Source organism: Brienomyrus brachyistius, chromosome 24, assembly GCF_023856365.1.
Source record: "Brienomyrus brachyistius isolate T26 chromosome 24, BBRACH_0.4, whole genome shotgun sequence".
Lineage (NCBI taxonomy): Eukaryota > Metazoa > Chordata > Actinopteri > Osteoglossiformes > Mormyridae > Brienomyrus > Brienomyrus brachyistius.
In genome coordinates this window covers 2,916,182-2,932,811 of record NC_064556.1, presented here as the reverse complement: position 1 = coordinate 2,932,811, position 16,630 = coordinate 2,916,182, and the positions used below count along the sequence as shown (strand labels likewise).

The following is a 16,630-nucleotide window of genomic DNA, read 5'->3' as shown; positions in this document are numbered from 1 at the left end:
CTTTTGCACTCCACCAACTTACAGAAATGGTTATATAAGTCATTTTTAAGTTACTTAATTAAGTAACTGAAAATGGCTTGTTTGAGGGAACTAATTCTTACAGTACGGAGATGGATCGGTGACCTTCTAATCACGACAAGCTCCTTAACCAGAACAACCTTTTGTTTTATTATTATTAATATCTTACAAAAATTATAATTCATTCTCAAAATCCTAACAAGACATTAACACATAAACATTAAATATTAAATTATGGATAGTGTGAATGGATTAAGAACTCTGCGGCCGGAAAAATCCGGTTTAAGCTTTTTTCATCCTTCAGTGTAACAGAGACAGAACAGGCGTCTAATAAATCTTAAAACTAGTATCTTCTGTTCTTCTCTTACGATCACAGCCTTGTCTTCTCAGCCAGACCACCTGCCCCGAAAGTAAATATCTTCTTCTTCTTCCATCCATCCTAACTCTCACAAAAAATAAACAATGTTGAGGGCATTAAGCTGCACGCATCGTCTTGCGGCTCAGCAGTGGACATTTCTAAATGCCGCAGGTGCAAAGGTAGGCTTGATGTCATTTCAGCCTTTTCCATTTCATTGGATAATTAAGCACGGCGTGATTAAATTCAAGCTGATCCAAATTCATCAGCTGAGGACTTGCATGCTGAAACATATCAAAAGCCTTCTTGCTGTGGAGAGCCAAACCCAATGGCATTTTAAGCCCCAAATTTTTGCTAGTCAGTCTGCTTTCTCGGTAAAGTGTGAAGCTTAAATTCACTTACTTCCATCCATATTTCGTAACTACTTCCCGATGAAAGGAGACATGGTGTCTATCCAGAAGTGGGAAGTTCAACTTCGGAAATCCAGACAAAAAAAAAATAAAAAATTCAACCAACCAGTTGAGTATAAAGAGTCGCATCCACAGAGGACTCAGCTCGCTGGTTGAAACAAAATCTTGGTCTGGATTTTTACTTTCCGGACCTGAACTTTCCACCTTTGAGCCTAGTAATAGCAATCAACCTAAACCACATGTCTTTGGAAGAATCCACAATATTCTAAAAAAGCCTACATGAGGTCTGAGAGGACATCTAGAACAGTACAGGGTTCCCCAATTCCAGTACGGGAGGGCCAGTCTGCATCACAGCTTGCAGATTTCCCTGCTCAGACATATGTTAACAAGCCAATTGGCAGGTTTGCCAGGTGTGTTTCTGCTGCGAAATCTGCCTGCAGATGGACCCTCCAGAACTGTAACTGGGGAACCCTGATCTAATGTACAGCATGTGCTCTGGGGTCGTCTGTGCTGCTTCTAATGTGTCAGTGCTGCCGTGCTAGAGGTGCTCTGCCATCAGGAAGTAAAAAAACCATAATAAAAGGTCTGGACCAAGGAGTGGTGGTTCAGATACGATGCTGAAGATCACAGCACGAGAGCTAGAGCTCCTTCAACATGCCGAACTCTCCCAGTGCCGAGGTGAGGCCAAATCTGGCAACCAGCTCCTGTAGCCTCAGCCGCTGTAATGAAAATCTGAGGCGATTCATTCAATACACTGATGGCAGCTCCTGGAAACATGTGGGCGGACTTTGGCGATCTGCAGAGTAACGCGCCCAGCGAGCCAAGGAGGAGGCCTGACATTAAAATGTGAGCTTCAACAAGATCAAATCAAAGCTCTCGGTACATACAGGAAATGCCAGGCGACCAGAGCCGAAGATTAGCTGCGAGTGGAACCCTGCGCATTTTGCACAGCTGTAGAGTCAGACATGTATATAGAGGTATTAAGTTCAGGTCCAGAAAGTACAAATCCAAACCAGACCAGGGTTTTATTTCAACCAACAAGCTGAGTATAAAGACTCACAGTCAGAGTACTCAGCTGTTTGACTGAAATAAAAACCTTGGTCTGGATTTATACTTTCTGGTCCTCTGGATATATGCACCCTGACTGAACACGTGATCAGATATAAGTGAAAATGTTACTGTAAGGGCTGTACATCCACAAAGGACCTAGTTAGTCTCCTCAAAGAATGTGACACTTTTGCACTAGATAATGCTGCAGGACACACACAAGTGTAACGTGCTTTATTGCGCCCCTTAAGTCTCGCAGAGCTCGCACCCCGCCCTGACCTGACTCCCAACCAATTAAATTTCCACCTGGTACCTCTTCCCCCATCTCCTTTCATCTCGACGTGTCAGAATACAGCCTCTTTATCTCTAAAGGAAAAGGGTCGAAAATATCCATAAATTAATAATGCAGCTGATCATGTCCGCAGTACTGACTGGCTGCATTATTTAACATGTGAGAATCTATGAAAAACCTTCCACAGACCTTTAATCAGAAAATTACGCACCCTCAACAGCCCCCCCCCCCCCAGTGTCAGAAGTGGCTAAGAACGGCCACCTCCACTTCTAAGAGAAAGCAGAACGTCGACGTCTCCAATTACTAACTAATATATGTGTCATACATTAGAATATATAATGGTCAGTAAACACAAGAGCCTGGTCTCTGATTACATCACAGATTTGTAGCGCTACCGCTTTCCAGACTCTGAGGATACGTGTCACCAACTCACCGATGTTGGGGTGTTTCAGCAGTCGGCAGATCCTGGCCTCCCGGTCCAGCTTCTGGTGATCTGTAAGCAAACGGAGACTTTTCACTCAGCGGTCCTGCGGCAATTATCTGCCTTTACTGGAGAGATGAGGTGAGGCTATCGTCACTGTTAGCTCGTTTCACAGTCAGGCTGAAAATCAGCTCCATCACATTCAACCTTTAAGCCACATTTATTTAGCAGGCACTTTTACCCAAAGCTATGTACAAGTTAGCAAAGCAGGGTTAGGTTTCTCTACAGCAAGTGGGGGGGGGGGGGTTAAGCAGAGGTGCAGTGACAGGTCAGGCAGGGCAGCCAATGGCCTAGGGCACTGAGCTGGGAGGGGCAGCTCATAGGAGTTTTACTAACACAAAAATGTTCAGAGGGAAGAAGGGAAAATGACTGGTTCAGAGAGATAGCCAATCAGATTGATCAGGAGGTAGGTACAAGCAACTAGAGGAGGTGGGAGCAAGACATCTGATTGGTTGGTCCCACCTCCTCTAGTTGCTTGGACCCACATCCTCTACAATCTGATTGGTTATCTCTCTGAATCAATCATATGTCCTTCTACCCTCAGAACATTTCCGTTTAAATAAAAACTCCCAAGACACAATAATGAAGGTATTGTGCTTATTACATTCTCTATTGATACTATAAATTTACACTTCCCAGTAAAATAAGGGTAATACATTTCACCATGCCGGGGGAGGGGGAGTTAGGGGGCCCCATTGAGTCTTTTGCCTCGGGCCCCCAGGACCCCTTGAATCTCCTTCCCGGTTAAGGGCCACGTTCAAGGGCAAATCCCTCAGCCAACAACAGGAGTCAGTACCTACTCAAGTCTGCAATTGCTTGTCTTTTAATAAACACACCCAGCTCCCCAGCTCTCTCACCGGGTAGCTCTAAGATTAAATTAATGAGAGCGAATTGCCATCTGGAGCTCAAGGCCGGCCATTCTGGCTAAATTACTGCAAGCTTTCTAAGAAAGAAAACGAAATGAAGGTGTCAACGTTCCTTTTTGCGTCAGTACTCTGATGCAAAATGTTTGCTCTGCCCTCTCTGTCATTTTTGAGTCTTCAAGGGGGTCCACACGATGCAATAATTACAGTTATGGTGGTGTGGCGACGAACATTATAACCTGGTTATCGTACCGACTTAGTCACTGAAGTCTGAAGAAGGGAGCTCGCCTGCGTTTTTATGGAAACGTTCGCCAAGTAGCTGGAAAGGCGCAACAAATCTTAATGCAATTCTGATATTTAGCTTCCTGGGCAAAAGATCAAGGTTTTCAGTCCTTTAAGTCGGAGGAAATCTCTTGTACTTCGACGGCAGTGATTACACCCATGTGTGCAATGGAGGAGAACAGAAGACATTGTGTTTTTTTTAATTATGTATGTATTTGTTTATTGATTATTGTTTTTTTTTGCGGAGGGAAATCTGGTAGGTCACAGCTTTTTAGGAAATGTGAGAGTTTAGTGTAGAACAGAGTCTGATCTGTATGTTACCAGATACACCTCTGCTGTTCGTTTTCAGCAGATAACTTGTATTGATGCCTTAGTTTGTACGGCACGTCGCATGATAGTCTAGATTAATCAAAAAAATATTTCCATGTACATTTGCTAATGGACTAAGGAGTACAAATATTGGAATGTTATTGGGAAATATTGATTCAAATTTTCTGATATGAGGTAAATGTTTGTTTAAACCCAGATTTGGGCCCATGTTGGTTCACTGAAGACCTGTATCGCTCCTGAAAAGTATCTGAAGATACACTCTTGAACTCTGTTACGAAGCTCTATTGCTAACAAAAAGTACACCTGCAATTCTCAATCTCGTTAAACTGCAATAATAAAGAACACAATAACTAAACTTGTTTTCATATTATAAAATAAGCCATTATTACATCATATCTGTGTTACTTTTTTCTCCCTCATTGCACTGCGCTGGCAAGAGCAATATTTAGGCATGGACTTTGAAAAACTGCGTTGCTAGGCAACTCTGCAGATATACCAGGAATAGCATAAGGTATATGAACAAACATACCAAGGGAAAAGTATCTAACCTCTCTAAATTTCTGACTAAAAATAAAAAGCATGCCTGAAATGCATTGTATCCGCAAAATGAAAGAAATCATCGGTTTAAAAATATTTAAGTTTACTACTATATATACCTATGTGTGTGTCTTCTTTACTTTAATATTTTTGTCTAAGGGGCCAATTCATGCACATAAAGAAAGCCATCCATCCATCCATTCATCCATCCATCCATCCATCCATCCATCCTTCAGTTTGCAGAGGAATTGCATTTTCGATGGTGCGGAGCTATTTCCAGACAGGGTGTACTCTGGAACAGGAACATTCATCGGTTTTTATACAAACACGCTGATGTTTATAATGCTGTTTAATGTCCTTCATCATCAGCAGAAATCGCGCTAGATAGTTTACAGATGACAGCTTTGCAGCCCTTGACGCCTGAACATCACTCCAGTTGTTGTCCGTTCAGCTGTTCTTGTGCATAATCATTCTAACAAAGCGATGGGTGCAGTTTGGGCGGCTGTAGATCCAGAGCGCAGAGGCGAGTAGACAGTCAGTCACGCTTAGCTGCCCTGTGTGCAGGCAGCTATTCACCGCAGACCATACTGCCTCTCTGTAGGGCAGCATCGCTGTGGCATTGTGGGAAAACAGTGTCTTGGCACAGAAAGCGCCATCTGCTGGTTGGCTGTGAGGCCAACTATTTGGTGTCCAACGGAGGGCCGTGACGACACAAGAATCCCCAATCCGTTCAGGGGGTTTGCGTTCGCCTCGGTACCCAGGTGGTTACGCACAAATTGTAACACACTCAGGCGCGTGTATATTACAGCACCTAGTAGTGCGGCCAGCAGTTTGCTCTGTACGGCAGTAAAAGCTCAGATTGAGGTCAAAAGTTGAACGGAAAATATTGCGAGCAGAGTAAGATACATATTACATAGACAGAAGTTAAGTATGATATATTGTTAGGTATTTCGTAGCTGTTAGCATTCTGCACTTAGTGCTTACAGTATTGTGACATTGCACTGTCCTGTTAATTGTCTGTAGTCTGTGTGGAAGGCATTGAAGTAAGGATCTCATTGTACTTAGTACGCTGTATTTTGTACATATAACAAGTAAACTTTGTATCTTAAATCAAAGATGTACTGATTTTCTGCATAATAAATAATTTAACTAGACCTAACTAGATGATGTATGTGTTTGGATTAGGTGTATGAGCTAATAGGCTTGCAGCTCCCTGTCGCTGATCTTTAACTGCTCGTTTCTGAATAAGATGCACAGCTGAAATGGAATCCAAGCTCTGAGTAATTATGGTCCCGACGGTCTGCCGTGAATGCCGGACCGCCTGACTGTCGGAGACCTCGGCCTGCCTTTCTGTTGGGTTACCGTCAGTTCAGAACGCCACAAGCACTCACTGTATGCATCACTGGCGATCACTGCCAGTCAACCCTTTAGGCAACATAGGCGACTGCCTAGGGCACCATCTTCTGAGCACTTATCCACATGAATTTCTACCGGCACTGCAGGTGATGCACATTGAATGGAGGCGTGGGGAAGCCATCTTGATTGTGGCCATCATTTGCAGTGGATTCCATGGGGAAGCCATCTTGATTGTGGCCATCATTTGCAGTGGATTCCATGGGGAAGCCATCTTGATTGTGGCCATCATTTGCAGTGGATTCCATGGGGAAGCCATCTTGATCGTGGCCTTCATTTGCAGTGGATTCCATGGGGAAGCCATCTTGACTGCAGCCTTCATTTGCAGCGTTTTCCAAGAGGGTCTAGCTGCAGACGCCTGTAGAGTGGAGCACCACCGGAAATATGTCACCTCCACAGGAAACACGTATTTCCAGTGGAGCTCCACTTTACAGGCGTCTGCAGCTGGACCCTTCTTGCATTTTCCATGGGGAAGCCATCTTGATTGTGGCCTTCATTTGCAATGTTTTCCATGGGGAAGCCATCTTGATTGTGGCCTTCATTTGCAGTGTTTTCCATGGGGAAGCCATCTTGATTGTGGCCTTCATTTGCAGTGTTTTCCATGGGGAAGCCATCTTGATTGTGGCCTTTTTCATTTGCAGTGTTTTCCAGCGACTCTGCATTGCTTAGTAATACTATCCTGTATTTATAAATAAATCCGCCTTGATGGAGGCGCTGCTGAATTTTGCATATCAGTGTGACTTTTATCTAAAATAGCAAAGACTCCTGCTTTAACACGCTGGGGTTGCTGCTTACTGAGTTTGGGATTACAGACATAAAGAACTTGAGGAGTTGGATCATTAATGTGTTTCTGCCTCTGATTACTAGGAGGAAATTTATTGACGATATGGGATTTATTACAAAAATCTGTTTCTGTTCTATGGCACCGATTTGAAATAAATGTTTGAGTGAAACTGTTTCGGCCGTATTGATAAGCAACCCTGGACAGCATAAACAGTTGGAAGATGGATTTTGCTAATATTTATATTATTCAAACGTTACTTTCAACCAATTTAAACAATACCCCCCCATACACACACACACACAAAGTTTTGTGAGAGTCCAATGTCAGCATGGAAAAGGGCCAGATGGATGTTTGGATGGATAGATGGATGGATGTACTGACGAACGGATGGATGGATGGATGGACAGATGGATGGATTGATGGATAGATGGACAGATGGATGGATGGATTGATGGATGTAACGACCAACAGATGGATGGACAGATGGATGGATGGACAGGTAGATGGATGGATGGATGGATGGATGGATGGATGATGGATAGATGGACAGATGGATGGATGGATTGATGGATGTAACGACCAACAGATGGATGGACAGATGGATGGATGGACAGGTAGATGGATGGATGGATGGATGATGGATGGATGGACAGATGGATGGATGGATAGATGGATGGACGGATAGATGGATGGACGGACGGATGGATGGATGGATGGATGGACGGATAGACGGATGGATGGATGGATGGACGGATAGACGGATGGATGGATGGACGGATAGACGGATGGATGGATGGACGGATAGACGGATGGCTCTTTCTAATGTTGTGTTTCCCTGTACAGATAATAAAACCGGGCAGTTTTCCTTTCTCTTAGCTCTGATTCCTTCTCCTACGCAGCAGATGGTGAACCTCAGGCCGAGGCTGAGCTTTTAAGGATGTCCTCTCCCTGACCAGAGTGATGTGGAGGTGGACAATATTTATCAAACCTCAGAAACTGTGGGAGGACCGATGAAAGAGCCCAGCAATGAAACAACAGTTCAAATATTTACCTTTTCATGCCTTTTTGCCAATTTCTAATGGAATATTCTTTTAAGACAGGCATTCACGGAGGACGCCTTTCCACAATTGTGACCTGAAAAACGTACATGGGGTACCTGTACGAAATGGTGTTGTTCCCACTGTTTTCTGCACATCTGCTGGGAAACTGGGTATCGCAGCCCTAGTGACTCGTGGCCCGTGTGGAGTCTGGTATTGGGCCGAGTTAGAATCCTGTCACCCTCTGGATAAAGGGCTGTGAACACAGCTTCTCTGTCACAGGAAGCAGAGCCCGTTTGGCAGCGCCATGGCCACCACCACGCGCCTGCCAGCACATACCCGCCGCCTGATTCCTTTCCCGTCTGTGTTTCTCTCTCGCTCGCTCTCCCCACCTCTCTCGCCTTCTCTGACGGGGGCGGGGCCACCCGCATCGCTGATTGACACGCCGTCAGACATCCAATGACATCCGTGCGCCGGTGGGGGTCCCCGGGCCAGGCCGTGTATTCCCGGCACACCTCAGAGGGGGCTCTGCTGCAGAGCGTCTCATGGAAACGGCGGGCGGGTGGGGGGGGGGTCACAGAGGGGTTGGGGGATATGCATGGGAGTTACTGAAGAAAGGAGAAAAGCTGGCTTAACGCTCAGAGATAGGAAAAGCAATGCTTTCACACAGATAATCCCCCCCCCCCCACTTGGTAAGTGGTAAAAGCCACTTAAATGGGGATACTGCCGTTTCATGGGGGGTGATGGTATTTGGGTTATGCAGACCTATCTGCCTTTGCCCACATTATCCCCACAGTAGCTTCTTGTGGCTCATGTTTTCTTCTCGAGAAATCTGATCGTCACCACAATCTCCTCGCTCGTTTAAAAGCAGCTCTCGCTGCGGCGATTACAATTAGCCACTTGTAATGGAAGTTCTCTCATCTCTGAACTCCCTGCGCACACAAAGGGGGGGTGAGAACTGGCGTAAAACCGTCTTAGATGCCGCTTTCTGATACTGGCAGTTCTCCACATTACAAGCGGATCCATTCCAATAGGGTGGTTCTTTCTCGCTCTGTATCGCTCGCAAATAACGTGAGATGAACAGGATCAGGTTGGGTTGTGAAATGCACCGTAAAGTGTAATGCAGCACTTTCACTCCTATTTACCTCCCCTGTAACCCCTCCTTTATGACTTCTGCTTTCACTATGTTGGGTGGTTGCATTCTATTCCGCACTGTAGACCCCATACTTATCCGCTTCATACATGTCAAACTTATCATCAGGCACTGAATTGCGACAATCAAGCCGTCTGATTCGCTTTGCATCTTTTTATAGGGGCTTTGATTCCAATATTTTATTGATTAACTTATATTTTGTCCAGCTGATTGGGTCAGAGAAAATCATATCCTATCCATAGAAACTTTCTTTGTGAAACAGGATCCTTCCACGGCTCCGTCTTACGGCGCCAATGACAAGCGTGCGACGCAGCACTGCATATCTTCCACTTCATTGCGATGCATTACGGCTCACGGCAAAGCTGCAAATCAAAAGCCACAAGGCTCTTCCGCCCGCAGAGCTGCTCCTGTTTGTGTCTCTTTGCACCCTTCTGACTAAACTCTGGAGTATATTGTGTGTGAAAATATCTGCAGATTATCAGTTACAGAAATACTCAAACCAGCCCTTCTGTCTCTCTCTCTCTCTCTCTCTCTCTCTCTCTCTATATATATATATATATATATATATATATATATATCCCAGTCCTACATATAATAAGAGAATAACTGAAGCGGCTGAGATCAGTTGTTGTGTAAAAAAAAACATGCTCTTGTAATTCATTGAGTTTGAAAATGCCAAGAAACAACAATGAAATATGAGCATTGTCTCACAGACAGGACTTACTCCTTAATAAATATTCATGGTCCTGGGTTGTACAATTTGTCACTTGTGGGGCGAGAGGCCCACTCAAAGTATCTTGTTATTAAAAAGACAGGGCTAATTATCAGACAAGAGGATTACCGAATTCTCCTACCTAAAGACTAGATCCCTTTGAAAGGGATTCCAAAGACGGCGGTAAAGATATCACAATTACCACTCGAGCGCCTGCGCTTTTTTTCCCCAACAGGATATGATTTCACAGACAAAACAGTTTTGTTTTCAGTTCATGCGTGGACCCCGTCGTTTGCATCAGAAGAGAATGATTGTTATCTGTGGAGTTACACGGTGAAAGATGTGGCTCCATTTGATGGATTAAGTGCTGATGTGCTTAAAGACCATGCCAGTGTCAGTCATCCGTGACAGTGACTGACTACAACTGAAGCTTCCCCAACACATAAGTGAGTGATATCCCTCACTGCGGCTGGCATGTTCCCTCAAGGAGTAAGCTACGGAATATACACTAAATAAACAATAATATTGGGACACTTGGCCACACCCACAGGAACTGATGTCCCATTTTAATCCACAGGCATCAAGATGGAGTTGCCCCCCCCCGCCTTTGCGGCTATAACAGCTGCCACTCTTCTGGGGAGGCTCTCCATAACTGTGTCTGTGGGGATTTCTGCCCATTCATCCAGAAGAGCATTCGTGAGGTCAGGCACCGATGTTGGACGTGAAGGCCTGGCTCTCGATCTCCGTTCTAGTTCATCCCAAAGGTGTTGGATGGGTTCAGGTCAGGGCTCTGTGTGGGCCAATCAGGTGGGCCAATTCCACACCCAGACTCACCCGACCATGTCTTTATGGCCCTTGTTTGTGCACTGGGGCACAGTCATGCTGGAACAGAAAAGGGCCTTCCCCTAATGTTTTGGTTTGCATATGAAGACCATCGATTTGTAGCCAGTGTAAAGCTAAGCACCCTTACCTGTCTCTTACATCGCGCCTAGCGGTTCCATACACTGCTCTTACCTCACTTCCAGCACAACTGATTCGCCAAATTAACTAATTATGGGCTGGAGAATGACTTGATTGCGTTAATGAGATTGCCTGCCAATGGGATGGATCTGGAGCAGCTTCGGCCTGTTTAACTCACAGCTAAACATCCACTTAGCATAACTGACGGTTAGCAGAATAACACCGGGGAAAAAAAACGCGGAGAGAACGGAAATGTTTATGCCATTAATTTTATTTGCCCTGTGCATTAATTATCTTTGCATCATCTGTAAAAACCAATTCCGCCATAAACATAAGTCAGTTTGAGAGGAGCCACAGCTGATGGGGCGACAAGACAGCCGACCACGAAGGGCCACGCTTGGCCGAGGATTTGCCGGACATGCTCATTACGTTTCCGCGGACAAGTACAATCCACAGGAGATGTACACTCTTGGTTCCATTTTTTTGTGCCTGGACTCCCACATGCTGGCATTCATCTCCTGCTACGCCAGCCGTCCACAATCTGATCTTTGTTTCCTTACGTGACTCAAGCGTAAGTGCTATTCAGTTCGCGTCTCAGCCTGCGGACTAAAAAAAGAGAAAGCGAAACATTTTGTTCCCCTGCTGTAATTCTGCGACTCCGAAAAGAAAAATCAGCTTGATCCCAGTGAAACTCCACCCGTGTCCGGACCATTGGTGTATTTACATTGTCTCTACCGCTGCTGCCCAGATTCAGAGGATGATGTGATGAAAACTTTGTTTCACCGTTTGCACAAGAACACGGGGAAGGTTTCATCTTCACGCATCCCCTCTCTCCTCTGAGGCGCACGCCGGTGAGGTTAAACATCCGGGGCCAAAGGGTAGGGACAGCTAAGCATCCAGCAGCCCAAGGGCATTTCTCAGGGGACTGAGGGTCATTCTCGAAGGGCACAGTGGCAATGTGACCATTCTGTCAGCCATGGGATTTGAACCAACGACCTTCCGATCATAAGTACGATGGGCTTAACCTGCTGATACACACAAACACAACACAGCAGAATTCTATGTAAAAATTAAATTTAATTGTTGTTTGCTGTTCCTTGTTTTTTTACACACAGTGACACACAGCCTGATCTATGCAGTTATGCCTGTATGGCCACATCTGTGTGTATATCTAAGTGGCGACCCCTCCAACGGAACCTTTTTGGGTCACTACACTGTCACACTCACACTGAGTCCAACTCAGCTAACTTTCCTGATAAGCAATACGTTCCTTACTCGGAGAACTCGCAATACGTTCCTTACTCGTGAGGTCGCGACTTCCCCCAGAGCACGTAAATCGATTCCCTTTCACTAAGTTCCATTAAATTAATTTCAAGTAATGCGACTGATACAAGTCAACTCACGACTTTGGTCGGCTGAAATACAGCTCAAGCGATGTGCTGGTATGTTATGCTGATTGCTGTTTACGGCTGCAGTGTTTCTCTGGAACACAAGCAACCGCGATTGTAATTTGCAGAACACATCGCTCGCTTGTAGCCACCCCATTAAGATTTCATTTATGCTTTGGGGGATGGATGGATGGAAAAACAAAAAATCTTTACACTTCAGAACACCGCTCACGACTTCTGTTTGCAGAGTACAGTCCGAGATGCTTCATTCCGCTTCCAGTTGGGGGTTCGGGTCATTTGAGGTCATCCCCTTCACACACATCGTTGTCTATCTGCCTCCCAGCCCGAGCTGATCTCTGCAGAACCACTGAACGATCGCAGATTCCTATAAGGCTTGCACACTTACATAAGGAAATCGACTTATAACCAGGTGGCCATAGATTATATATGAAAGAGGAAAAAAAAGGCTGATTGGGCATCATGCCAGCATTCATTTTTCATAACGCTCGCGCAGAAGACAGACACAGTGCGCCTGGATCCCAGCCCAGGAAGCGTGCCGAATGAAGCAGGGATCACCCCCGACGGAATGCCGCTCCATTGCAGGTCACGCTCACACAAGCTTTGGACAGTTCAAAGGCACCGGATTCACCTGACTGCACCGTGAAGACCTCACCCTCCACGAAAAAACACCACAAAATTCCCACCCACCACAAAGCCCCCACACGCCACGAAGCCCCCACACACAGGGCCGGAATCAAGAGCTGAGCGTACGCTGCTGTGAAGCTACAGCACTGAAATCTGAGCGACACCATGACGCAGATCACCAACACTCTATTTACAAACCTAGCATTAATTCAGGGGAACAGAGAACGCTGATTGGTTCCCTTCCTTTTGGAAAAGCCTATCAATAAGCCCCTCCCCCCCCCACCCCATTTCAATAATGAAGCTAATGAGCTATTTGCCTCATTCGTACGTCGCTTTTGACAAAATCGTCTGCTAAATAAAGGAAGTGCAAATGTATTATCAGATATACTACAGTACTATAGAAGTTAACACTTACATTGCATGCGGGTCGACCCGTATAAAAGTTAAAAAGCAGACTAAGATGTCTAACCAGCCACTACCCAGAAAGAATTCATTGTGAAAAGGCGTTTCTTCCCACTTAGCGCAGGGGAGAAGCTATGGAAGGATTCAGAGGCGAGAACATTTCAAAGTATATTTATTAAGTCCTTTGTGCTGAAGAGAAGAAAGTGCTACACAAAAGAACAATAAATGCTTGCTGGTTCCAGTTGGTTCTCTACCCAGTGACAGGCTGGGTTCTACAGCTGGTACCAAGGTTCTGTCATTCGCTGATTTTGACGGCGGAATACAGCAGCAGCGGCAAGCGGCTCTGGTGAACCGGGGAACGAAGTGGTAACGTCGGCGTTCTCCGCGTTCCGCGCGCCTTCAGCGGCCCGCCAGCAGGCGGCGAGCGGCTGCTTGGCGGGAATAACATCACGAACGTGACCGCAACTCGAGCAGAGCTGTCGTCCGGCACTCGGCATAACCGCATTTCCATCGTCAAAGCGACGATCTCTTGGTTTCACTCGGGAGCAGAGCTACGTCATTAGTTACCACGTTCTGCACTTTCATCCCAAGGTATATTTCATTCCCAAGGTCCCGATTTACAATAGAGAGCATAAAACACCGTGTCCCACACTCGACAACAATGAGAGTCAGTGTACACTTATCTATGTTCATCAGATAGGACACAGTGTGCCTAGCGACAGTGTGTAGGAGGTGTAAGCTGCTAATCACTTCGGAATACCTTAGGGCTGTTTCACATTGCAGTCACACCCCCTCTACGACCAAACAATTCTGAAAATCTCTATATGTTTCACCCAAAAAAATTCCCCAATAAAAACACTCATCTAATGTAGCAATTTAAGAATTTTCATACTTAATTCGTTATTTAACAAGACAACGTCTTTTTTTGCACGGCCAAACGCTGCTGACACTGATTGCTGTGTATTGCAATTTATTGTTACGTCGACGTTTAGTCACTATTAGTCAGTCGTATCTGAAAATTCCATCCATAAATCCATTTTCTGCTGCTGGTCCGATGTCGTTGTTTTTTCAAATCTTAAACTGGAACGGATGCTGCTTTGGTCAATGATCAATTCATGGTATTTTGAAACACTTCAAACATTCTATTAATTATGTATGAAAAGTGCAGAGCTGAATGTAAGGACTTTCAAACAATGAGCCAGGGGAGAATATCGTGAAACACACCCTGCAATGGATACTGGGTGAGATTCATGAGGTTTCGCAAAATGACCTTTGGAGACTTTTCTTCATAGTCTCACAATCATAGTCCGTATAAGTCATGACTGCTAATGCTGTGGTTTGGGTGAGAACTAAACTCAGTAGGGTTCCCTCCAGCAACTCTGGACTGGCTGGGCAGCGGGTACCAGAACAAGTGGAAGACTATGGAACATTCCAGGTTCTGATGCCCTTGGACGTCTGCCATTACCCCCCTTTAAGAGACATGGTTTCCCAACTGTGGAAGTGACAGCGAACAGAAATACGAGTTAATTTTGCCAAATATCTGCTTACAATCACATCAATGGTCTTCTCCAAAGATGTATGACTTCGTAGAGTTTGCTACAAGTTGGTTAGCAGATTAAAAAAAACATATATTAACATATTGTTCTATATACCTCATGACCCTGTACTAGATAAGCAATTGGAAAGTGAGTAGATGGATGCACATGGGTACGTGCGTTAATCTTATAGGCTACCTAACCTTGAGTATACTTTGGTGTCCATTATTAGTTACTTCGTGGTGTAAATCAAGTATTATTTTGGCTTATATTGTGTGTTATATGTGTGTATCAGTGACTTTAATTATTTTATTCATAGTTAAATCAATTACAACCCCGTTCACACGGCAGAAACCAGACATAAAGGAATCGGACTCTGGACAGAAGTGGAACGCTCTGAAAAGATTGCGTAAGGAAGTGTGGCTTTGGCTCAAGGTCATTAAGGAACGCAGAAGAGAGTTCCTGTGGAGGTCAGCCTGAACATGCTGGTGCATTGAGTGATTACCTTGGAGACAATTCCCTCGACAGGTCTTTCTGTCATACTCGCTTGACTGACAGTGCGATGTGTCAAAGCTTATCAGCAAGGGCGTCTCAAGCCGATAGAAAATGATCTGATGATTCTATAGGTTATACCAGAGTTTAAGACTGAGTTAGGCCCATCAACCGAACGAGGCAGTATCGCAACACGCAAGGGAGATGGGGAGGGGACTCCATTAGCCGGAGGAACCTGATATTTGATGAACAGCGACGGATGGGATGCTTTTCCAATCAGCCTGAGCCTTACCTCATGTTCTGCTTAGTGGTGAAGTAAAATGTGACATGATGACAGATGGTTTACGAAAAGTAAGGGAAACCTACCCCTAGCAGAGAGCTTCTTGGTGTTGATGATCTTGGCGGCGTACTCCTGGCCAGACAGCACCTTCATGCATCTGCGCACCACAGAAAACGCTCCCCTGGTAGAGAGGAGGAAACGTTTCAGCCAACGCAAAGAAGTAGCCCACACATTCTGAAGGTTTCTTTGTTTTATGACCGTATAGTCTTCTGTATTCATGCTTTATTTTGGAGACAGCCCTTCTATCCTCTTGGTTGAGTTCAGTTGACAGGTAATCATGCAGGTCTATATTTAATTTGTAAATTATACTACTATCTTTAAATAGTAGCCAACTAAATATGCATGTCAAAAGCTTGCCAGCCTGTTGTCAGGATCATGTGTCACATTGCAAGGCTGATCTCTACATCCAACTTTCTCATACATGTGGTGATTAATGGTCCAACTCCGCTGGAATCTGTTAAACAGAAATGATTAAATATACAGAATTGCCAAAATAAAACTGGTAAAAATGCTGGTCAAGGGTAAGTTTTAAACGTCAGCAACTGTATTTCTGACATAACGGTAAAGGGACATACAATGTCATTTCATAGGATGGATCCAGTCGTTCGAATACGAATTCTGAGGGACTGTTAACAAAACTCAAAATGAAGGCGAAGTCTGTTTAGTAAGCTGGTGCTCATCGAAGGAAAATATAGACTGTGGATTAGTTAGTAAAAGGTTGAAGTTTCTCACATTAAGACGGGTTCCGTTATTAACCTCAAAACCCCCCGCTGGCGTCATTCTGCTCCTGGCATGACAACTTCTGCATTTCAGTCCTGTTTCATGCACCACAGAGACCAGGCTTGGAACTGATTGGTGCAGATACCTGCGGGGAATCCCCCCAACCCCCTCGGCAGGTGGCGTTGCAGTCCCCATAGTGGGGGAGCTTGTAGAGGGTTGATGTGTTAAAGGAGGTTCCAGAGACGCTACATCAAATGACTTCTGATTTGGGAAAACGCTGTGTGGAGTGTTAGACTCGGCATGACTGGCTGCCTCTCAAAGGCTACGACAGACTGCTGCTCCTGTGCATTTAGAACAGAATGCTTTGGATTCCCTTGTCCATGTTGGTCTTGCGTAATCGTTACAGCAGTTGTTTCCCTGTGTTGATGGCAGTC

At 45.1% G+C, this 16,630-nt stretch overlaps 1 protein-coding gene across 3 annotated transcripts in view; it reads right to left on the bottom strand.

The window, feature by feature from the left end:
- Nucleotides 1–16,630, bottom strand: part of camk2a (calcium/calmodulin-dependent protein kinase II alpha) — a 58,788-nt gene that overhangs the window by 39,091 nt on the left and 3,067 nt on the right. For all 3 annotated transcript variants that reach the window (XM_048994768.1, XM_048994769.1, XM_048994770.1), the window contains exons 2-3: nt 15,503–15,597; nt 2,556–2,615 (exon numbers count right to left, since the gene is read on the bottom strand). In XM_048994768.1, coding sequence (XP_048850725.1) covers nt 2,556–2,615; nt 15,503–15,597 — 155 coding nt within the window. The remainder of the gene's footprint in view (nt 1–2,555; nt 2,616–15,502; nt 15,598–16,630) is intronic.